The sequence below is a fragment of the Vipera ursinii genome (genome assembly GCF_947247035.1).
Source record: "Vipera ursinii genome assembly, chromosome: 9".
NCBI classification, from domain to species: Eukaryota; Metazoa; Chordata; class Lepidosauria; order Squamata; family Viperidae; genus Vipera; species Vipera ursinii.
In genome coordinates this window covers 17,128,781-17,154,576 of record NC_139523.1, presented here as the reverse complement: position 1 = coordinate 17,154,576, position 25,796 = coordinate 17,128,781, and the positions used below count along the sequence as shown (strand labels likewise).

Below are 25,796 nucleotides of genomic sequence, written 5' to 3'. Positions count from 1 at the left end.
TCCAATCACAAATGACTTCTTCCTCAAACAAACAAACAAACAAAAAAACCAGTCCAGTTGCCTTTTGAATAAACATCTTTCCATCCCAACCACATGTTTTTCTATGGAAGAAAATCCTGGCAACATCACACAGGGAGGATTTCAAAACCGAGCTCTGCCTCCTAAAATATGTAATCTAACACCTAATCCAGATTAAGACCATACTGTTACAGTATGTTCTAAGATGTAATGCTTTTTTTTTGCAACAGTCTTGAAATGATTGGCAAAATATTATCACATGTTCTAAAGTAAATACCATACCAATGAATGGCAAAGGAGCACACTTACATATTAGAGCTATTCAGCACTTGCATAAAACTTATCTAAATATGTAAATTGGAATGTGTGTGTGTTTCCTATATAGTCTACAGTGTATATTTATATATGGTTAGCATAGGCACACAAATGCATGCACAAATAAGTTAAGGGACATTCATAATGATTTTCCAAGAAACCATCTTGGGTAATGTTAACAGACAAGTAACAGAGTCACTAATATTTTTAGGAAGGAAGGGAGGGAGGGAGGGAGGGAGGGAGGGATCTCCTTTTCAAAGTATACAGTTAATCTATTTTTTATTTTTAATCCCATTTATATCCCGCCCTTCTCCAAAGACTCAGGGCGGCTTACAATCTAAGAAGCACAAATCAATGTGCTTAGCAATAGCCTTCATTCTATGTATATGCCTGCTTATTAGGGCTTTTGGGGGGCCCCAAGTGGCATTATTACAAAGTCAGTTTATTGCCCCCAACAATCTGGGTCCTCATTTTACCTACCTCGGAAGGATGGAAGGCTGAGTCAACCTTGAGCCTGGTGGGACTCGAACCTGCACTAATTGCAGACAGCTGGTGTTACTTAAGGAGGCATTAGCCCACTGCTCCACCAAGGCTCTTTATTTTGAATGATGGGTTTATATTTTTTAAGCTTTTTCTCCCTAAAATATATTTCAACCATCTTTCTAAATTTGGGGTTACCCTGAATGTGGTGATACCTTGGTTTTATGATTTCCCTCTCGTTCACAGGGAAGAAAAACCATGGTCATCCAGATGTTCTTATATTCCAACTTCAGGCATGAGCCATGCTAGCTGAAGTGTCTGTGTTCAAAAAACAGTATTTTTCTGTGGTCTAGAAATATCATAAAACAAAATCGATTTTTTAAAAATACCCATCTCTATTGGAACTGTGGGAAGTCAACCCCCACCCTCAGAGAACGAAATATTAAAAGGGCAGAATATTATATTTCCTCATAGGATCTTAAAGAGGCAGAAAAGTATGCCCAGTTTTTCTTAATAGCCCTAAGTCTCCCTCCCTCCCTCAAGCAGAAACCAGCTCTGTAGAAATGCAGATGTGATAATCCATTCAGGAAGGTTGGACCCCTCCAGCTAGAAGCTTAGGAAGACAAAGATACCTAAAATCTACATACCCCACCCAAACTGTAAGACAGGACATGATAGGATTAACCCTCAGATGCCAAAGGGGCACACTCAGACTCAGGTCAAAGTACATAGGAAATACAAAGGCTGAAACAGGAACAGGAAACAACTCCAAACAAAAGCCCCAGAGGGTATAAAAACCCAGTCCCTACTACATGGGCTCTCTCTTTTCTTCCAGAACCATCTTTCTGTCTGGCTCTCCTCTTGAATAAACTACAACCTTCTTTCTAAAGCAGTCACCATGTTGTTTATTCCCAGCTTGGACTGGACCCTGATGAAGACTTTTCCTTTTACAGAACAATGCAAAGCTTGCAATGCTTGTCATGCATGGAGCTAAGATCTATTCCCTGCAAACTGTATCTGAACGTGTTGCTGTTTTTTAAACACCAGGCGTAGACTCCCATTCAAAGTTAATAATTCTACTAATAAATTCAAAACACAATTTTGCATTTAATCCCTGAATCAAGACAAGTAAAGAACAATACATGTGTCCAACATGAAATAGTGGGTTGGATCTTCCTTTCTGATAAAGAATAAACCTCGGATTATCTTTGGAGCTGAACAGGTTTTCCAGAAGTTGCGCTTTCTTTAAATTCAAATATTAGCTGCCCAATTTCCCCATTTTTCTACCACCAATACTCAGATCATAAGTTTACATTATCGGAGAAATGTACACTCTGCGATAGGGGGAGGGGGGGAAAGCTTATTACATTTTCTCCATTATATTCAGGGCTTTTTTCCTCATAGAACGCTCAGAACGGAGTTCCGGCACCTTTTTTGGATGGAAACTTGTAGGGTAGGCAAGGTGGGTTGTATGACACGTGTGAGTTCCGGCACCTTTTTCTTTTACAAAAAAAGCACTGATTATACTCTAGGAAGATCCTGATGTTTCTTCAAGAGACATAATATGAAGAGGTGGATGGTGGACCCATGAGCTGGTAGGTTGCCCCATTCAGATTTTAACATGGGTTTCTTGCTGGAAAAGAGATTGGAAGATATACAACCACTACTTTGAGTCACAGTGGATGCTCCAAACCTATGATACATTATGCAAGGACTCAAGTCCAGGACATCCTCCTTCTCCAGCATTTAAATGTTAACTTCTTCATTAGTTACTCACTGTTTTCTTTTAGACAACCCTGTGAAGGCTGTCTTCCATCTGAAGCTTTGTCAAGAATTGCAGGTGAGTGAGATTCAGTTCACAATTTGACTCTGTATATTTGACTATAACCTTAAATTTGGACAAGAGACTATGCTACTGTATTTAATCTTTTGGAATAGGCTAGTTCTGATGGCATTACAATGCATATCAGTATTGTTCCCCTTTGTAGAAAGTTATCAAATGAAAAAATAATTGTGTAAAATTTGCAACTCCATTTCCTAATAAATTGGCTTCAAAAGAGAGAAGAAAGGATGCTCAAGAAACTTGTTATGAAAAGTGCAAGAGATTTAAACTAAGTTGTTTTTGCAAAAGTGTTTTATTTTTATTTTTATTTAACATTTCTGGGATCTATGGCTGGATCATGGATCAGAAGCACGCAGAATAAAGACTAATAGAAGTTCTAACATGATTTGGTGCTCTTGGATAAACAAGTTAGAGTCACCTCATTTTCCCTTCTCCCCCCTTTTAGATCATGCCAGATTTTAATCATCTCATGAAACATAAATTAGATAGAACACAAAATGAAAAAGGTATCTTTGAGATTTGACCATCATCCAACATAATATACTTCTGGCTCCAAATAACATACAGGCTAGAATACAAGGATATATTTTAACTGGGTGTACAAACACCAGTTGAAATGTGTGTCTTACTTAAGTGGCTGAAAGGGAAGCTATAAATCCATTGTCTAAACTGAAAGAAAGCAGTGTAAAATTGTATTATTGAATAGAATTATTTAAGTAATCAAATATAATTCTTTGCTCACACCAGCAATAATGGGACTTCCTAGAATTTTTATTGGGATTATTTATAAAGGGTTATTGAATTCTTAATGTGCAAAAACTCATCTCTGAAAACTGCCTCTCTCTGACACTTAATGGAACAGGATTCTTTAGCAGCCATTCCTTCAACGTTTAAGGACTTTTTCTGCTTTGCTACAGGAATCTTCTCTTAAATGCAGGTGATCTGGTGATCTTTTACTTTCTATCAGATTGCATCTGGAGGTTGGAAGTAGAGGTGAGTGAAAAACCGGAGACACATATACATACTTGTCAAGTTTAATGTCTAGTTTAATGAAGAGAAGGGCGAGGGGGGACATGATAGCAGTGTTCCAATATCTCAGGGGTTGCCCCAAAGAAGAGGGAGTCAATCTGTTCTCCAAAGCACCTGAAGGCAGGACAAGAAGCAACGGATGGAAACTAATCAAGGAGAGAAGCAACCTAGAACTAAGGAGAAACTTCCTGATAGTCAGAACAATTAATCAGTGGAACAAGCTGCCTTCAGAACCTGGGAATGCTCCAACACTGGAAGTTTTTAAGAAGAGACTGGACAGCCATTTGTCTGATATAGTATAGGGTTTCCTGCCTGAGCAGGGGGGTGGACTAGATGACCTCTAAGATCCCTTCCAACTTCTTCTTCTTCTTCTTCTTCTTCTTCTTCTTCTTCTTCTTCTTCTTCTTCTTCTTCTTCTTCTTCTTCTTCTTCTTCTTCTTCTTCTTCTTCTTCTTGTTATTGTTATTATTTTGTCCACAGTCAAAACATGTGAGGAAATATTGATAGATATGATAGCCAAACATTCAGTTGTGTGAGTTCTTCTTTTTCCTTCCGCCTATATTAACTAAATATGTATCAGAGAAGTATTGCACTGTGCAGGAACACAACATTCAACAAATCAAATACTGAAACATTAAAAAAATAATTATGCATATTTCAATAGGATATTTCTCTTCGAACAGAAAACTTACTTATATCTTGTTGGAAGTGAAATTTGTTTTAGTTAGTACTCAGATTTTCACATACCCATTTATTCAATCAATTTATATCCCCCCACTCGTCTCACATTATTTGGTTCCAGTAATAATGGGTCTCCATAGAAAAGTGCCTTGTAACTAGTCTACCACAGTGCTTTAGCTGTTTCTCTACCCAACTTTTTTTCATTCCAGATTATGGAACATTGTTCTAGTACCAATCCCATGATGTGTCTGTCATTCAACACTTTAAATGTTAAATGTTGTACCATTGTTATGCATTCTGTTATATACCTCGTGTTCAAAAGTGACTAAGAATCGGAATATAAATCAGCTTCCTCCTCCTCCGTCATCTTCATTTCTATTATTTTATTATGATGATCACAGACAATGAAAAGTCACTATCACTGCTATGAGAGAGGTGGCCATGTCAATAATTTTAAATAAATAAATAATCTGAGTAAAATTTCCAACATCCCCTGCCCGATAAAACCCATTTATGTCTCACCCACAGGAAGTGATAGTAACACCTCTTATTTCATAGCATGAGAAAATTAATGATAATGCTTTATGAATAATAATTATAGGGGAACTGTTTACACAGTTACTGGTGATAATGCTGCTTGGCCTCATTATTGCCACAGAGGCGGCCAATAACTGTGATTTAATCTTGTAGACATCCATGCTTTTGTTCTTTGCAGATCTCCTGCCCTGCAGCAAATTGTCCCAAGACTTTTGGGTTCCAGCTGACCTCACAAAACCAATGATGAAACAATTATTTTGGGGGTTACTTCTGGTGAGCTCAACAGGTAAGGAAATTAATTCTGGGTAACCAACCTTTTCCTATTTGTAAGCTTTATTAGGATCTTTGCTATCAATACCAGGAGGTTAAGTAAGCGGAGGAAGAGACAGCGAGCAACATTCCAGATTCAGATGTACAAATTTATCAATGTTGTTTCCCCCTCATTCTCATTCTTGGATCCATTTTTGCTCCCTAACTACACAATTGTCACAGAATAACTCTACAGTAAGATGAGCAGTAAATAAATTAGCATAGCATAGCATAGCATAGCATAGCATAGCATAGCATAGCATAGCATAGCATAGCATAGCATAGCATAGCATAATATATAATCAGTCTGACCCAGTATGAAGCAAGAATGTTGAGTATAAACTTGGAAACCTAAAGTGGAACTCCTTGTAAATTCCAGGTATAATCTCTCATTTCCTTTTCTAGATCTATGTGATATGTAGTGAAAAACAAAATGACAATTATAAATCTATGATGGAATAAATTAAATAGAAATTTTTAAAGAAATGTACGTCAGATAGCTATATACTTAATCTTCCAATCCTAAGGTGAAACCTCAATTTAAATGCCCCATTTAGCGGACTCTGAAAGTAACAGACCAAATTTCTTCTAGGAAGAGCAGACAAGTGTGTTGCATGTGTTCTGGAGTGGACAGTTAAATTTGTTGTTTTTACTTTAATTGTACATCACTAGCAGTAATTTGTAACATTTGTGTTATGATACAAATTATTTAATTCACAACAATTTATATCACTTGCATGATGACATCATGATGTATATGTCATGAACTGCTGGGAAAAAATAAGATTTGCAATTTAACAACATTCAGGAAAACTGCCTCTCCTGAATGGGCAGTTAAACTGAGATGTCACCATTCTTTAAAATGGAGAGGGTTAAAAAGAACTTAGGCCCATCTATTTTGTGAAGGCAGCATTATGAGGACATGATGGAAAAAAGAGGATGTCAGCAAGATAAAAACAGCAACGCTGTAACAAGCTGGGTAAGAAAGAAAGGCAGGGAAAGATTGTCCCCAAGTGTTCTGAAGTAAGACAGTTGGCTAACACTGATGATGTTACTTAGTTTGGTAATGAAATGTCTGCAAGAAAACAACCAAGCTCAGAGAGCACCAAGGACCCCACAGTTCAACCGTGAGTTAAAATATTCTCTTTTCTTGGAATAGAGTTTGCTACTCCCCTCTCAAGAAAAAGGACACACATTTCCATCAATTGTGTAGGTTCTGATTTATGTAGATAAACACTAATTTAGAAATGGCCATTATAATAATGTCAATAGATTTGCTATTTACCTGTCATCGGAGTATGGGAAACCTGTTTACGTTCTTAGCCTGCTCTGCTCTCCGGGTGCTAACTGAAAGCAGATAAGTTTGAAGTTTCTCCCATTCTTCTTATGGCTTGCTCTTTCCAAACTGGTCTCACCTTTCCAATGAAAACAATCCTGCTATGGTAGATCTCCAGAGAGAAAGTTGCCCTTGAACCACAGTTCAGTGCGTAATATTCAAAGTTGCCATCTCAGTGTTTATGGCATCAAAATTCCTCAGGTTTCTATTCCTCTTCTACCTTATGTGGAATCACCTGGTCTCATTTTGGCGCAGAGGAATATCTTTGCTGGAGAAAGTCCTTCTAAGTCCTCTTAGAAGAACAACAGCAAGCAAGGCAGTGGAATAGAGAAGGACTTCATGCTCAGGTGGGCTCTAGAAAATATCAAGTGGAGATGTTCCAAGCAGTGGGTGAGGTCCTAGCGAACGATCGTCTTATGACCATTTTTTTCTTTGGTGTGCTTTTATCTCAAGTCTTGGCACAGGAAACTACTACTGACCGAATCATAGGCGGCTATGACTGCAAAACAAATTCCCGTCCCTTCCAGGCGGCCCTTGTAACTGGAAGTAAAGGCAATTGGAGGATTTATTGTGGAGCAAGCTTGGTGCACCCATGTTGGGTGTTGACAGCAGCCCATTGTAGAGCCAAACAAATGTAAGTCAAAGAAGAAATTAGCATTAAGCAGCAGGGAGAATGATAAGGATATTTATCATAGGATAAGAGCCTTGCCTTGAGAGCCAGTTGATATAGTGGTTAAGGTGCTAAGAATGGGGGGGGGAACCCAGGGGTGAGTTTCTCCCTTAGGCATGGAAGCCAGATGGAAATCATGAGACAGTCATTCTTTCTCAGTCCACATCAGCATCAAGGTGACTCTAGGAAAGAGACTGGATCAGCTGAGGGAGGAGTCAAACGGGGAATTAGTCTGTAATCCTCACATAGGCATAAGAGGTCTGCCCCCTTTGAATGCCACTGAACCTTATCTAGTCTGGCCCAGGTGCAAACTGCCAGTCTGGGAAGATTCCTGTGCAATAGGCATGAGCAATAAAGTAGCTAAACTCTTCACATTGTTCATGCCTGACACTGACTGAAAAACAAAAAACTCTCCTCACATCATGCATGGTTTTGTTGTGTGAACTAGGCAAGAACCCTGCTACCATGCAGGACAAATGCTAAGAAAAGGAACAAGAGTCTTGTTCTTTACCAGAGAGCACAACAAGAAACAGCCCTCAAAATCCATGTCATTCCCCCCACTCATAATTTGACTTTCAACCCCCAAACCCCAATATGCAAATGAAGAGTCTCAGTATAAGCATGTTTTAAAGAACTATCTATTGCCTGTTATGATCTATTCAACCTAAAACAGCAGTATAATCCATCAGAGTCAGTTTGATGTAATTCTTGAGGTGCTCGCCTAGAAACTAGGTGGTGGTGAGTTCCAGTTCCGCCTTAGGCATGAAAGCAGACTGGATGACTTCATAGCAATCACTCTTTCTCAGCCCAACTCGCCTCCAAAATTGTTTTTGTGGGGAAAATAGATAGGAGGAAGGAATATTATGTATATTCGCTATCTTAAGTCACCTATAAAGTAATAAAGATAGGACAAAAATCTAACAAAAAATAATTTCTAGTTTCTATTGGGTGTTGTTTCTCAGCCTTCTTCATGTTCCCCCCCCCGGGCCTCATTTTATTCTTTTTTTATTTTATACAGAGTGAAGGTGTGTTTAGGAAAGCATAATCTGAAAAAGGTTGAACCAACAGAGCAGTGTGTGGATGTCGCTCAAGCTATCCCCCATCCAGAATACAATAAAAAGAAACTGAACAAGGATTACATGCTTATTCGGCTTAAACCCTGTGCCACAATAACTAAAGCAGTTAATGTCACACGGCTGCCTACCAGTTGCCCAAAAGATGGGCAACAATGTACTGTTTCAGGCTGGGGCACGATCAAATCACCTCAAAGTAAGGAGGCAAAAAGGGATGGGCAAATGTTGTTTTCCTCTCATCATCATTTATACAAATATGGCAGTGGTGGGATTCCAATATGTGAACAACTGGTTCTCTGGGTGGATGCCGCTTCCGGAAGTCCGTTCTGGGCCTGGGCAACAAAAAATTAGCTACTGGTTCTGACAAACTGGTGTGAACTGGCTGAATCCCACCACTGAAATATGACCCTGCCAATTTCTTACTGCTGTTTAATCTTCCACTCTGAAATTCAGTTTGTCTTATTGTACTACCAGATTCAAGGTACTAGTCATGGTGTTTAAAGCCCTACATGGCAGGGGTCCGGAGTACCTCAGGGAACACCTGCTGCCGGCGTCAACTTCCCTCCGCCCTGTGCGTTCCCACAGAGAGGGCCTCCTCAGGGTGCCACCGGTCAGAGAATGTAGATTGGTGGCCCCCAGGGGGAGGTCTTTCTCTGTGGGCGCCCCGGAGCTATGGAACCAGTTACCGGTTGAACTCCGGACGGCACCCGATCTTCGCTCCTTTCGCCGCGATCTGAAAACATACCTGTTCGAACAAGCCGGCCTGGCCTGAGGGGGGATTGGTGGGGTTTTTACTATCATTTTATTGGGGTTTTATTAATGTATTTATTGTTTTTTATGGGCATGTATTTAATTACTTTGTAATTTTTGTAGCTTTGTGTTTTATTCTTGCCCTGTACACCGCCCTGAGTCCTTCGGGAGAAGGGCGGTATAGAAATATTAATAAATTAAAATTAAAATTAAATTACTATAAGTGCCAAGACAGACATCTGTGAAATGGCCTGTGTACTTCTAAAAAGGATGAGCTTAAAAGAAATGAGAACCCTGGGGTTAGGATTATGGGCTAGGGATGGGTTTGGGGTTAGGAGGACTAAGGCTAGGGCTAGGGCTAGGAATAAGGTTGGGGTTGGATTGGTTTTAGAAGGGACTTGGAGTATAATCCATAAAAACTAGAAACACTCAAGGCTCTGGTGTAACTTGAAGTAGAAGTGCAACGCTGGAGCCATATGTGAGAACACAAAGTATAAATTAAGTGTGGAAATCTCAACCTTTCGTTTCCTGCTTGTATATCAGAGGACCCCAACCTTTTGGGCATCAGGGACCAGTTCTGTGGAGAAAGGTTTTTCCGTGGACCGGAGAGTGCGTGGTTTTGTGTGCTGCCTGCATCTCGCGGATGGGGCTTTGCTTGTTTGTGTGGACCTATTGCTGGCATACCGTGGCCCGGTACCAGTCCACAGACTGGGGGTTGAGGAATCCTGTTGTATATGAATGAAAACCTAAGAACTGGCTCACCAAACCATTAAACAATTCAGTCAACATTTCTCAACTTCATGTTCTCCAGACGTATTAGGGTTCTGCCTCCCATATTTCCCAGGCAATGTGATCAAAGGGATCCCAAACAGATTTCTGATGTCTACTCAGACATTCTTGGTTTCTTATAACGTTCTATATTTGGCTCAAGTTCTGCTTGTTGAAATCTGGCAATCGGGCCTGATTAGAAGGACCAAAGTTGAAAACTTTGAATGAACTTCTCTCCCAGGAACATCTAAAAAGCCACAGATATGCCTGATGTTCATGCATCGCTAACTTCTTTTGTTTTTTGTCACTATTGACCAATTGGTATGTCTTGCAGACAAACTTCCGGCAAAGATGCAGTGTGCAAATGTCAGCATTGTTCCATCTAAGCAATGCAATAAAGCATATTCTGGTAAGATCACTTCACACATGTTGTGTGCTGGAGTACCTCAAGGAGGCATTGACTCTTGCCAGGTAAGATGAGAGCTGATGACAGTTTCAGCCCTGTGCCTATAGGCTTTTAAGAACATGCGAGAGTTATAGTGGTTGCATAACAACTAGAGGCATGTACAGATAGTTCTCAACTTATGACCATTGTCAGGGTAATGATTTAATAGCTAACCAGCTTGGATAATGTGAGATATATGATATAATGATGGGAATGACTCAGCAGGGTCTATGTCCCTTTAAGAGCCTTTGAATAAAGGGAAGGCTCTGCTGCTGTGTCCTCTCTCTTCTGTTTCCTGCTGTAATTGTGGTTTGTTGGATCCTGCTGTATTAGCACATGTGTTTATATTGTTCCTGGTGTATGATATTGTAGATAGTGTAAGATAAATCACCATTTAATATAGACCACTGTTTACTGTGCTTACTCCTGGGTTATCTCAGCGCAATAAGATTGTGCATGCTTTGACAACCATGATTGGGACCAAAATTTCCATTGCTAAGAAAGGCAGTTAATTGAGTCATGCCCAATTTTACAACTTTTTTGCATGGTTTTAAGCGAATCATTGCAGTTATTAAGTGAATCATGCAGTGGTTAAGCAAAGCTGCCTTTGTCTGTTGTTTTGGCTGGTTGAAAGCCAGCTGGGAAGCTCACAAATATTGATCCCAATGGTAACTCCAGAATTCTGCAATGGTCATCAATACATGCCAGTTGCCAAGCTCATGAATTTTGAACACATGAGTGTGTGGGATGCTAAAACGCTACAGCATTGGAAGTGCTGGTTGTAAGTCCCTTTTTTTCAGTGCAGTTGTAACTTCAAAAGGGTCACTAAGTCAAGAACTATCAGTATAGAGCAGGGGTGGGCAACCTTGGCTCTTTTAATGACTCGTGGACTTCAACTCCCAGAATTCCTGAGCCGGCATGGCTCAGTATGGAAACCTCTCCATTTCTCCTCAGCATGGCTGGCTCAGGAATTCTGGGAGTTGAATTCCATGAGTCATAAAAGAGCCAAGGTTGCCTACCCCTGGTATAAGGGTTCCAATGTCATGGTTCCAATAGATGAAACCATTTAAAGAACTTCAAGGCAAGAATTCTTCCTTAAAGAACATTTTATTAGGAAACAAAGTATTGGCACTTACATAGTTGAACCCAAAACTGAGATTCTTTCCCCCAGATACAAAGTAACAAGTTGCATTTCCCACCCCACACACGCTGTCTTAAATCACATTCCCCAATTAACACAAGCCGCGGGATTTTCTCACCAGCCTCTCAGCCTGCCAAAACCTTATCAGACCATGTGTCCTTGAGTTCCCAGACGTCTACATTGTTATGGCTAGCCAAACCCTCAAGCATTTACCCCATCCCCTCTTCTACATCTGAACTCTAAAAGAATAGAACAGGCACGTTAGAATCAAAGACTTGGTTGTTTAAACAGGGTGGCCTGGTCTGAGGGATTGGATTTTAGAGTTTAAATTTTAAAAATTTTAAATTTTAGAATGTATTTATTACTTAGGGCTATTGATTTAATCTTATTTTAATTTTTATACCTTGTGTGTTGTTAGCATTTTAATTGCCCTGTACACCGCCCCGAGTCCTTGGAGAGGGGCGGTATATAAATCTAATAAATAAATAAATAAATAAATAAATAAATAAATAAATAAATAAATAAATAAATAAAAGAGAAAACGGCTGCTGATTCTCAGTTGTCAGAGCGATGACATCCATTGTCACGGCGTTGACCCATAATGGCTGGAGGCATGTGTTTTCCTCTGCCAAGGGTGGGCAAATGTGCCAGTGCTCAGGACTGCAGTTAGCGATTGGGATCATATAAAAATGAATTAGATCTTTTTCTTGAAGTTATACTAGGATAAGATCAACATGGGAGCGTTAAGTGACCATTTCTGCCTTTTTTTTCTTGTAGGGTGACTCTGGAGGCCCTCTTGTCTGCAACGGGCTAGTTGAAGGTGTGGTTTCTTGGGGGACGTTTGTGTGTGCTCAAAAAGGGAATCCAGGAGTCTATGCCAAAGTCTGCTGTGTTGTCCCGTGGATTCGGAACACAATTAAGAACTGGATACGCTCTCTCTATGATGGATTTGAATAAAGGAAGATAATCATTTCTGAGAAGGCTTTGGGAATGAATTTCCTGGCATATCGGGGTGTGTGTGTATGTGTGTGTTTCTCCCCACGTTTCCTGAATGGGCTTAGGATTAGAATCTGCAACTATGAGGGACATTTCACATATTATGAGATCTGGCCAAGGGCTCCGTACAGCCGGGTCAAGTTATGTGGTTGATTTCTTGCAAGTTTATTATTTCCTGGGCCCAACACTGTCAATCTGTATTATGAAAAGAGACAACAATTTTGGTTTTTTTTATATAGGCAGTCCTCGTCTTACAGCCATTCATTTAGTAACCCTTCAAAGTTACAATGGCACTGAAAAAAGTAACTCATGGCCGCTTTTCACACAACTGTTGCAGCGTCCCCATGGTCAGCCATGCGATCAAAATTCAGACATGTGGCAAATGGCTCGTATTTATGATGGTTACAGTGACCTGGGATTATGTGAGCACTTTTTCTGACCTATTGACAAACAAAGTCAATGGGAAAGCCAGGTTCACTTAAGATCCATGTTACTAACTTAACCATGGATTCACTTAACAGCTATGGCAAGAGAAGCCATAGAATTGGGCAAAACTCACTTAACAACTGTCTTGCTTAACAAGAGAAATTTTGGGCTCAGTGGAGGATTATCTGTATAAACGAGTTGTGGGGGAGCTTGAACTGTCCTATGGGAAATTGGAGTGGGCAGGTGATTGGGGCCACAAACATCCTCATTCTTGGCTCTCATGTTCTGAAGGATTGGAAGAGTAAAGAGTTGGGGGTCGGCGGAAGAGAATGGGAAGGAAAAAAAGTAACTGCCCAGGTGATCAATATCAAAACCAACTTTTGAAGGCTCAACAATTTAACTCAGGTATATCTTTTATTATCAGTACCCCATTTTCATACTTCATTCCCACTTGGTAAGACCAATGACCACATTGCATCTTTCAGTTGCTCATCTCTTCCCTCTGTTTGGGCATGGTAGGCACCAATGTAGGAGGGTCTATGGCAATGGCTGGCCAGAAGAAAGACATGGGGCTGTCTGGTTCCTGCTCCAATGTCAGAGCACTTTGTGGTTAGCTAAATTCCAGTAAGGAACTCTGGAATCTGGCTCTTGAAACACACTGGTGAACAGGGAGGACTGCAGGGTGTAGTCAAAAATTTAAGTTTGCCTGGGCAGAAGTTCAATCGTACCATCATGGCTGCCATCTTGACTTTTCTTTTTTACCCTATGGACAGTCCTTAAGCATGGCATGGTTGGGCGAAGCTTCAGGTTTTACCTGAATTATGGATTACATTAAAATGGAGAACCTCAGTGATAGCTTTCACCCCTGGCTTCCGGTGTGAGTCATGGCTGACTAAAAATGTCTCTGTGAACAATTGGAGACAGTGATCCCTATGCAGAGCAAAAGGCTGGTGAGTAAAACCAGTCCTTCACCTTTCTCCAAAGAAGGAGAGACTGGGAAGTCACCCGGAGGTGCTCTGAATTGCAACTTCTCATGAGGAGACCATAAAACAGCCATCTCCCATGGGCTTGAGCACCAGGAGCCAAGAGGACATTTTTGTTCTCAGTAGCGGCACAGCTTTTCACAAGGACACTAAGTCAGCTGAACTCACTTTCTAACTACTTTGGGCAATGTTCCATTTAACCAGTTTATGGATATTAGAGACCTTCAAAACAGCAAACTCAATTGGACACCTGGGGAGTTGTAACTCCTTTGGATTTAATTTTTTTTAAAATAGAATCTTAAAAATTTAAAATAATATACAACTGACAAAAAAAACAGGGGGGAAATGGATTTTGATTTAAGAAAGCTTTAAATGGATTGGGAGACCAGGGAGATTTGGAATATTGGTTATTTTTTCTGTAAGATTTGAAAAGCTAGTGTATAATGAAATAATATGTTTGTGGGAAATGACCGAAATGAAGACCATATTAGGAACTGAGTTTTAATAAAGGTTGATAAACCGCCCGGAGTCATTCAGTTGTGAGATGGGTGGCATATACATTTAATTTTAAAAATGAAGTTTGCAAATGGATACCATTGGTAACTGAAAGATCAAGCAGAAAAGAGTTAAAATGGCTAACCCAGCTATAACTTTTTCTCATCTTAAGAGTTTTTTTACATGACCTAAAATATTAATAAGTAATATCTCAGAAAGGATAAAATTTTCATGAATAATGTTTTAAAAGATGATGAGAAAAAAGTGAGAAACTTTTACCTGACTTAGACATTGTAGAGTTTGAAGCATGGAAGACACCAATAATGGGGTTACCAGGATGGGAATACAAAAATCAAGAAAACAACATGGAACAGCTGCAACAGAAAATTCTAGGCAATGCCTTTTTATTTATTTACTAAATTTCTATACCGTCCTTCTTCCGAAGGACTCAGGGAGGTGTACAGGGCAATAAAATGCGACATACAAAAGTTAAAAAGAAAATTAAATTAATTAGCCCTAACAATAAATAGTTAAAATAAACCCAAACCCTTAGTCCAGGCCGGCCTGTTCAAACAACCAAGTCTTCAGGTCACGGCGGAAAGAGCGAAGGTCGGGAGCCGTCCAGAGCTCAACAGGCAGTTGATTCCAAAGGGCTGGAATCTTTTGCATAACAATTGCTGAGTCCGCAGTTCTTCCTCCTCCCTCCCAAGGTTATTCTCACATACCATTATAGTACACCTGAGAGGGGATCAAAAATAGTCAAATTGGCATATGCAACCACTTGATCAATGCTTTGGCCCCGTTGGGTTTTTTTGTGGGGGGGAGGAATTGGGCTTTCATTATGCAATTATGGATACCTTCTTGACTTTTTTTTTTTTTTGACAAAACCCTCCACTCTCATGCTCCCGCTTTCAGGCTTCATAGGTATTTGGTATTGCTTCTAAGAGGCATCTGTTTCCTTAGCTTGGGAGGAGCACTGGCATGTGCCTAATTCATCCATTGTTACAAAGGATGCATTGTTGGCAAGCGACGAGAGAATAGCATCTTATTCTGAAATATGACCCAACTTTGGGGATTGGCAACTTCCTTCAGGTCAATGGTTGTAGTCTATTTTTGAAATTATACAAAGATTTGCATACTGGGTTTAGAGACAGAAAAGGGTTATTTCACTCATAACCAATGAAGCCTATAAGAATTCTTTCATTATACCTTATAACAATAAGGTAGTTTCAGTCATCAGTAAGAGGTGGCTTTTCATAGGAGACTTATCTCCTTTGTGGTCAAATGAAATGGACCACTGATTGGTAACAGATATAATAATATGTGGAAGTGACCTTGGGAGACCAGGCAAAGAGATGCTGCCTAGGGAGTGATCAGATAAAAGGGAACATAGCCCACAGCTTCATAATGGGCAGAGCAAGAAACTCAGGGGGACCCCTCCCTAAGTTATCAGAATGTAAAGGTAATGGGGGGAGTATTGTATTTTCAGACTTGCAAGATTCTGTTAATGTAGCTTTACAATAAATAAGAATTAGCTCATCTTGCCTAGTCTACCTGGTAAGCCTGATACAGTTCAGATGAAAAAGCTGGTGTAGGCAGATTTGATCCTGGCCAACTATGCATCAAGCCAGGATGATCCACTTCCTCAGTGCTGTCATGGGTTAAGATTCATTGAGTCACAAGACTATTTGTTCTTATTGGATACTGTTCCACTATGAAACTTATTTTATCAATCATTCAATAGGTAGAGATGTTATTAGTCTGATGTTGACCAAGATGGTATATCTCTATGAAACACATCACCTACATTGCTGGCACTATCCTTGTGAGGATACAACTCCTTTTAACTTCTGCCTGCAGGCAGAACTCTGCACTGTCCATTCCTCTGCTGGATGAAGCTAGCTTAGTAGGGGAACTATAGCATTTGCTACCCTATCATTACAGAATCTCTAAGCAGGCATTTCAACATGTTGCTGGCTTGCAACATTGCATCCACTCATCAGCTATGAACCTTGATTTCTGCATCTGCAGGAGGTTTGTCCCTGTGAATTTATCCTTCAGCACCATGGTGGGTGTACCCTTATCCACAATAGTCAGGTATTACGCCATCAGGAAGGGGTGCCTATTCTTTCAGATCTACCCACCCATTAGAAGTTCCTCTAAGTGACTCAAAACCATAACAATGCTTAATTAAACTGGAGCGGGATTCAATGAGCTGACCAGGGTGCAATAAATCAGAGTGGTAATAACCTCCAAGGACCACCTCTGTATTGTTTGAAGCATCTCGTTGGAATGTGTGATTGACACACCATAACACTTCCGCCAACGCTGTAAACACTGGATGTTCCAGCTCTCACAACTGATGAAATTGCAGCCATCTTCTCTTTTCTTTTAACATGCTTTTTCTGGTAGTTAGAAATCAGGTGCAGAAAGAGAGGGTTGGGATGAAAGCTTGAGCTCAGCTAGCCACAACAATAACGCTGCTTTGTGGGAACCCAAGGACGAGCTGATAACGTTTTGGTGGGCTGAGGAGCTGGGGGGAAAGCCCGTGTTTTAGGCTAATTAGAGCTTATTGGGGGTGGGAATTGCATTTTGCTACTTTGTATCCAGGGGAAGGGAATTTTGTTTTTGGGTTCAACTATGTAGTGCCGATACTTTGTTTCCTAAATAAAATGTTCTTTGAGGAAGAATTTTGCCTTGAAGGTCTTTTGATGGGTTTCATCTATCAGAACCATGACAACTTCCAGCACGGTTACCAACCTTCCTTTGAACTCCTATAAAGAGAATAGGGAGGAACAAAGACCATCAGCTGCACATGTGGGAAAGTAACAGCGTTCCGTGAGCCTTTGGTGTCTAGTCATGCCGGCCACATGACCACGGAGTCGTCCTCGGACAAGCGCTGGCTCTTCGGCTTTGAAACGGAGATGAGCGCCGGTTCCTAGAGTTGGAAACGACTAGCACGCATGTGCGGGGGAGCCTTTACCTTTACCTTTTTATGTAGTGCCGATACTTTGTTTCCTAAATAAAATGTTCTTTGAGGAAGAATTTTGCCTTGAAGGTCTTTTGATGGGTTTCATCTGTCAGAACCATGACAACCTCCAGCACGGTTACCAACCTTCCTTTGAACTCCTTTAAACAGAATAGGGAGGAACAAAGACCATCAGCTGCACATATCCCAGAATCTGATGTGTCCAATTCAATTGTCATGGGCAGGTGGGCTTCAAGTCCCAGAATTCCCGAGACAGCTGTGGAATTCTGGGAATTGAAGTCAACCTATTTTAAAGTTGCCAAGGTTGAGAGAACCTGTTCATGAAGTTCCATAAGGCCAAGTTGTCAGGGATTAATATGTTGCATGCAAAAGTCCCCCTGGCATGACCAAACAAGAGGGAAAAAGAGGTATCCTTTGAATAAGGGTGAGGATCAAGAAAATCAAACAGTAGTAATGGCTATGTGATTGAAGCCCTGCTGATTTTTACATACAGAAAATATAAACCCATCCTCTGTAAGTTTATATTTTTAAGATCACTCCGTTTCATTTCTTCTTGTTGACATTTGCCAGCTTCAAGATGGTGAGGGCAAGCTTGCTTCAGAGGTAACAGGAACCATAGTTTCAACTCCACTCACAGCCATGGAATTCGTTAATAACTTTGGTCCAACTGCCCTCACTCAGCGAAGCCTACCTCGCAGGGTCATTGTTCTGAAGATAATACGGTGAACTTCATGTAAGTCCCAAAGATGCTTTTTCCAAAAGTCAACTGGATTTGTTTTGTTTTTTTCTTTCAAAATGTTTCGCTTCTCATCTAAGAAGCTTCTTCAGTTTTACTGAAGAACTGATGATGCTTCTTGGATGAGAAGCAAAACTTTTCAAAGAAAAAAAACCCAAGAAAGCTTTGCCTTTTGGAAAAAAGCACCTTTGGGATGACCATGACCTGGAGGATTGAGAATCTCCATAGACAACTTCATGTAAGGTGCCTTGAGTTTCTGGAGAAAATTGGCTATGGGTTTATGAAATAATTAATTTCTTGCAAAAAGCTGACATACAACAGAAAAAGTAGTTTCAACCTTATCTAATCAGTTCTCCTTTGTGAAATCCTTTACCAACAATCATAGAATCAAAAATGTTAATCTTTATGTAGCGACTATTTGGTCAAGAGGTTGTAATTCTCACATACATACAGTAACAAATTCTGTATAGGTAGTCCTTGACTTACGAACACGAACTGGGACCAGGATTTCCATTCTTAAGAGGTGCAGTTGTTAACAGAATCATGCCTGATTTTACAACGTTATAGCTGTGGTCATTGAGTAAATGCTCAACAGGAACAGAGAACATCATTAGGGCAATTGACAGAGGTGTTTGTCACCCCAACAATCAATAGAATGCAGTCAACAACAAGATCTGAAACTGTTTAACTAGAAACTTGAAATCAGTATGATAAAGTGTCAGGACCCACCTCAATCCACATCTTAGGAAATAAGAACTCTTGGATGCAAGTTTAGTCCAAAAGGAAAATGTTTACTAGGATGGAATTGATTGTGGCAATACAAGACGGAATCTAACAAAGTTACATTTCAATCCTATATAAAGCATTCCCATTTCAGCCCCTCCCCTCATCCATTTGGTCAGATGTCAGGCCCTTCCATGGGAAAGGGAACTCTCCTTGGTTTTATGGTTATTGCTTCCTTTTTTGTTCAAATGTTCCCTGTTGTTTGAAGATGCCTAAAGTCTATCCTCTACCCCCCCCCCTTCGGAGAGATGGCAGAATCCCCAGAATAAGCACATTGTTCTACCTATACATTTATGAAATGTGATATAAATGGATTCTGACATAAAGAATCTGGAGCAGAAGCACCATTAAGATGACTTCATGGTGACTTTTTAGACATATTGATGGATGTCACTTCTTACATAAGGAATTTCTTTTACAAAGTGAATATGATTCTGTCTAAGAAGAGGCCACACCTTACAACAAAGAAAACTGGCATTGTCAAAAGAACAAGGACAGAGGCATGCAAGAATAATGGAGAAGTTGCTGATATTTAGGTTACCACATCTAACTTTTGCAATATAACTCTTGCACAAACCATTTTAAATTTCTCCTGTAAAACTTGTTGCATTGCAAACTCTAACTCCAAATGCGATGTAATAATTTCTTCCATGGAGCAGAAGAAAAATACCTGGCAAAAGATCTGTGTCTCTGTTATTTACCTCATTCCTGTTGCTGTACTTTTGACTGTGCAGATAAAATTTAAAAATACAGTTTAAAAGTGCTCTTTGCATTTTGAGAGCAAATCATAAGTAAATTCTGCGCTCTTTTAACCAATGTTTTTTTTCCCTGCAAGGATAATGTACTTTGTTTTGACAACTCTCCTCCCAAGTTAATCATAGGGCTATTACATAGCTTTGGTATACAGGAACAGAAGTGTTTCTTTCTTTTTAAAATGCTTTCAAAAATTACTCTGTTTTCACATAATGTATCATCACAGTCAAACAAAGTGATAAGCAAAGTTTATGATTTTTTTTAAAGTCCCATTTGTTTTTTGAGAAGATGTAGCAGCCAAGGAGAATTCCTATTCCACACATTAGTGAGCATCTTAAGTGATTTGTAGAAGAGATTAAACATGTTGTAATTTGTACCTTATCCCAGGTAGAATCTATCAACCGCACACTGATTTACAACAGAGCTAAGAGTTCCAGAATGATATTTGCTCAAAACTATAAGCAATTATGCAAGGAAGGAAGGAAGGAAGGAAGGAAGGAAGGAAGGAAGGAAGGAAGGAAGGAAGGAAGGAAGGAAGGAAGGAAAGTTCTATTATTGCTACTGAACCCATGAAGCTGGGAGGAGTGGGTTAGGTTTTTCTTATGTCCACAGTTCTGGTTAAAATTGTGCCATAGGTAAAGATAAAGGTTCCCCTGCACATGCGTGCTAGTCGTTTCCAACTCTAGGGGCCGGTGCTCATCTCCGTTTCAAAGCCGAACAGCCAGCGCTTGTCCGAGGACGTCTCCGTGGTCATGTGGCCGGCATGACTAGACGCCAAAGGCGCATGGAACGCTGTTACCTTCCCACCGTAGTGGTCCCTATTTTTCTACTTGCATTTTTACGTGCTTTAGAACTGCTAGGTTGGCAGAAGCTGGGACGAGTAACAGGCGCTCACTCTGTTACGTGGCACTCGGGATTTGACCCGCCAAACTGCCGACCTTCTGATCGGCAAGCTCAGCGTCCTAACCCACTGAGCCACCGCGTCCCTACAAAATTGTGCCATAAATGCTGCTATTTGCAGCTCTTGGTATCAGAAGTCCATATCACTGGGTAGCAAATAAAGTGAAGAGGAATTTTCCTGCCTCTTGTCATGATCTTGGTATAAGTCTCTTCATGGCGTGATGGGCAGCAAATAAATTTAATAAATAAAATAAATAATTAAAAAGTATCAAGTCACACAACACTCCCTCAAAATAAATGCCACATCTGTGGCACAAGCAACAAAGCTGTTGGGAGACCTGTCCATAAAGATTCCCTTTCTCTTATTCTCTCCAACTGGGCTGCAAACAAACTTTGTGCATGTATGCGCACGCACGCACGCGCACGCACACACACACACAGATGGACACATACTGCATTTAGTGCCAGGAACTACAATTCAACTAGTTTCTGGTTTCACGTTCATGAAATCAGATTAAACTCCACTTCATAAAGTTGAAGACCAGTTTGTAACCATCCTTATTTTTCTTCGGTTAAAACAGAAGCTGCTCAGGAGGGTCAACTCAAAGCAAACAAGGCCATTGGCTTTATTCTCCATCTCCACTGAAGGTTCTTCTGCCAAAGAAGAATGACAGAGTACAGGCTGCGTGGGAGGAAAGAGGAGTCACATAACTGGATCCTTCTGTTTCTAGGCAAAGGCAAGCAGGTGGGGCCAGTGGAGATGTAAGGATGGTAAACTCTGTTGAAATAAATTGCTCTTGATCTAACAGCACCACCTGGAAACAGGAAGACCCAGCCAGCTGACACCTATTCCCTGTAGGGATTTGCAGCTTCTCAAGTTATTTCTACTTCTACTTTTACTGATACTTACAGGTAAGGAAAGGAAACCTGGGGAAAAAAATGAAGTGAATGATGGGAACAGGAAGCATTTATATGCTTCCATAATATCTATGTTTATCTATTTGTGATCTGATGTCTAAGATAGTTTTTTACATTTTAACACAAGGAAGCAGACCGTGAGGCATGGACAAGTAGGGTCCTCCTCCTCCTCCTCCTCCATCTTGGTCTTGGTCTTCCGAATTACAAGTCTGGCCTACCATTAACTAAACTGAAGCAACTGTCAGGGCAGTGAATTCCAGGTTAGAGATGGGGCCAAGATATTGGAAGACCATTGGCTCATCGTTATCTTCAAGAAGCCAGATTCAACTGATGGTCAGGTCAAATTATTTTCACCAAACTATGTAGCTGTGTGGCACTATCTTAGAGCCTTTTCTGCAGAACAAGCTAGGTGGTGGTCTTCTGAGGTGGAAAACACATAGTGTGAGGCAGTGTATTATAGTTGGGGGGGGGGGCAAACAAAGCTCCAGCCCCAAATCTCAAGTCTCCTTCCACATGAATGGCTATCTATATGGACCCACCACCTGTGGTCATAAGCCATCGAAAGGCATGGTCTGAAGCTGCTATTAGCCGCTCCCACACTGTAAAGGTCCAGACCGCCAGATCTGCTGCTTTTTAAAACCACAACTTTGTTGGGGTGTGTTTCTCCTGTGGTATTTCTATGTCCATCAATAAGGGTAAATTTGGAATGTTCCGCTGCTGGAGAGAAAATCCATAGCCACCTCCTTAGGCTGTTTTTTCTATTATACCAATAAGGGATGTAAAGATGATCTCTCATCAGTATTTATTTATTTATTTATTTATTTATTTATTTATTTATTTATTTATTTATTTATTTATTTATTTATTTATTTATTTAAATTTTTATACCGCCCTTCTCCCGAAGGACTCAGGGCGGTGAACAGGGCATATCTTAAAACTACAAAAGTACAAAAGTTAAAAAAGAATTAAATTATTGCCCACAATAAAAACAATAAAATATATATATAAATATTAAAACCCTAAGTAATTCCCCATCAGGCCAGGCCAGCTTGTTCAAATAAATGGGTCTTTAACCCGCGCCGGAAGGAGCGGAGATCTGGTGCCATCCGGAGCTCAACCGGCAGCTGATTCCACAAAGCCGGAGCGCCCACAGAGAAGGCCCTCCCCCTGGGGGCCACCAGTCGACATTCTCTGACTGGAGGCACCCTGAGGAGGCCCTCTCTGTGGGAACGCACGGGGCGGAGGGGAGTCGACGCCAGCACATTTATTCAGTTCAGTCTGTTCACTAAGATGCTCAAATAATGCTACAATATTGCACTACAGTATTTAATTATTAGCCTGATTAACCTGCTGCATACTAACAGAGGGCCTTTTCAAAGGCCATTTCTGAATTCCTTTCTTAATCAGCTTCCAATAGCTTTTTGCTTATGGATTTTCTACCATTGTTGGGTTTTTCCCCCCTACCATTCTTTTGTTGTCTTGTATTTCTTGCAGGTCCCCCATGCTGCGTGTATTTGAATGGCTCACCTACCAGTATTTTACTGTTCCATGTTTTGGCCAGGTTTCTGAAGAGGCATGAAATTGGGATAAGGTAAAGGTAAAGGTTCCCCCACACATGCATGCTAGTCGTTTCCAACTCTAGGGGCCGGTGCTCATTTCCGTTTCAAAGCCGAAGAGCCAGCGCTTGTCCGAGGACGTCTCTGTGGTCATGTGGCCAGCATGACTAGACGCCAAAGGTGCACGGAACGCTGTTACCTTCCCACCGGAGTGGTCCCTATTTTTCTACTTGTATTTTTACGTGCTTTCGAACTGCTAGGTTGGCAGAAGCTGAGATGAGTAACAGGCGCTCACTCTGTTACGCGGCACTCGGGATTCGACCCGCCAAACTGCCGACCTTCTGATCGACAAGCTCAGCGTCCTAACCCACTGAGCCACCGTGTCCCTTTTTGAAATTGGGATAGAAGTCATTTAATGCCACAAATGAACGTTCTTTGCTCTACAGGGCGACTCCGGGGGACCCCTAGTTTGCAACAGCAGACTACCAAGGGGTCATCTCCTGGGAGATGCAACTCTGTGCCCAACCTGGGAAGCCTGGAGTTTATACAAACATGTGCCAATTCACCAACTGGATTCATGACAGCACACAGAGAAATTCGGGCAACCAAGCTGCATATTCCCACTAGCGCGATAAGAAGACTTCACTGTATTGGGATCCCCGTCAGAACAAGTGCTCAATGAAATTAAGTCTTAGCTTTTTCCCTGTGCATCTTGCCAGCTTTGATTATGTCCTTTCTTCTGTGCTAGCTAGAAGGGGGGCACTTACACATCCCCCAAAATTTGGTGGTGAAAGCAGAGGCATCATATACTGCTACCGATATAACCTTAGAACTGAAAGATTAGAAATCATAATCACCTCCATTTATATTCAAAAAGCACATGTATTTCCAAAAGCATATTAAAAAACAAAAAAAGACTCCATTATTTCCATGATGCCACCCTGCCATCCCAGCATTGGCCAAAGGCACTGAGTCGTTTCCAAAGAAGGATTTTTATAGGGATGAATTGCAGGATATGGTCAAAAAGTCAATTTGATCCAATGAATACTGGGGCATTGCTTAGGTTTCTTGACTTCACAAATGGGCACGGCTGCCACATGAAAGCCAGAGACATTTTAGTTGGCAGAACTAGATTTGGGCAAGAAGTTGCATTGCTGGGCAGAGGGTGCCCCCTTCTGGCACCTGGTCTGCCCAACAGCAGGCTTTGAGTTGGCTCTACAAGTGGCTTCTTGGACTTGTGACTACAACGGAGTCCAGAATTTCAGTTGTAACTCGAGACATCACATGATAGGATGTGACATTACTTCATTAAAAGCCGATAAGCGAATGCCGCAGTTGTTAAGCAAATCCATTTTCCCCAAAGGGTTTTTGTTTTTTTGCTGGAAACTGGAAGTAAATGCGGAAACTAGCAAAAAAAAAAAAAGAATGTTGCAAATCATGGTTACGTGACTGTGGGGTGCTGCAAACAGTTGTAAAGGTGAGCCAGTTGCCCCAAATGCAATCATATGATTGTGAGAGGGGTGTGTGGCCATCGTAACTTTGAAAAAGGGTCCTAAACAGCTCTGGGAAAGTTCCATCGTAAATTAAAATACTGATTTTGCAACAGTCCAACCTTTACGGGGTGAAGTAGTAGCTGGAGTTGCAAGCTGACAGTAATCTAGAGGTAGTTGGGTGTAGACCATTTCATCATCTGAACTGCATTAGCTGCAGTCCAAGATGTAATCCAAACCTAAACCGCAGCCGTTATTAACTAGGTTTTGTAAAAAGAGTATCATAACCCATGATTAAGTTTCCTTAATTCAGCCAGCCCGTAGTTAAGATAATGATTTGGAGGAGAAAAAAATTACAATTACACAAGTTTACCCTTGTTACCTTAAATTATGGCTTGACATGAACTCTAAACCTGGAGAATAATAAAAATTTATGTTGCATACGCTGGGACAAAAACAGAAATAAAGATGGCTCTTCCTTTCACAAACTGGAACACGGAGCCTGAAACAAGGGGTGTTGTTTTTGTAAAACAACATTTATACATACATATGAGCCTAGAACCGTGGTGGTGAACCTATGGCCCGTGCGCCATCACCTCAGTCCTAGGCCTTCAGCTGGGTTTTATAAAACCTTTTCGCTTTAGGCCTCCACCACTGTGTGCAAAAAAAAAAAAAGGTTCAATCAATTAATCAATTTCAACTTCTCACGGAAAAAAAGATTATGCAAAGTTGGAATTGATTGAACTTTTTAGTCCCACCCAGTCTGCCGTTATCACTGCAGCCACACCCAGCCAATTGGCCACACCCACCCAATAGGCAACGCCCACCTGGCAGCTGACAGTACATAAGTGGGTTTGGGGTTGCAGTTTGGGCGCTCGGACTCTAAAAGGTTTGCCATCACTGGCCTAGAAGGTTATGACACTAAGGAGAATAAACTTCCACTTCTGGCCCAATGCACAATTTTGCTTTTCCAGGTTCACAAATTATTATTTTGCCTGGATCTTCCTAGAGCAGGGGTATCAAACTGCCGGCCTGCAGGCTGGTTGCATCATACAGATGCCGCAAGTTTGACACCTGTGTCCTAGACAGAACAATATCACAGGTTATTACAGAAGTGGGCCCTCCACAAGGCTCGACATTTGTCCATTAATAAAAATGAAACCACTTTGAACCCATTCCATTAGATGCAAACAATACCTCTTTTACCTCTTCTTTTCAGAATCCATTAAAATTCATTAAAACAAGTCCAAATTATATGGAAACCCATGGAAAAACTCAAAAGGTTTTCCATTAATTTCTAGTTCTCAAAAGCCTATATTTCTTTCTTCCAAATCCATTTGCTGATGTCAATAAAGTATTTGATCTACCATAAAAAC

The 25,796-nt window shown here is 40.8% G+C and overlaps 1 protein-coding gene across 1 annotated transcript; it reads left to right on the top strand.

The window, feature by feature from the left end:
• Positions 1–5,146: 5,146 nt before the first annotated feature.
• LOC310644698 (trypsin-like) lies at positions 5,147–12,352 on the top strand (the record flags this gene model as incomplete). The annotated part of the gene is made up of 5 exons (XM_083369983.1): positions 5,147–5,189; positions 7,002–7,182; positions 8,237–8,487; positions 10,144–10,280; positions 12,173–12,352. The coding sequence occupies 5 exons, from the start codon at positions 5,147–5,149 to the stop codon at positions 12,350–12,352; spliced, it is 792 nt and encodes a 263-aa protein (XP_083226109.1).
• Between the last annotated feature and the right edge of the window lie 13,444 nt (positions 12,353–25,796).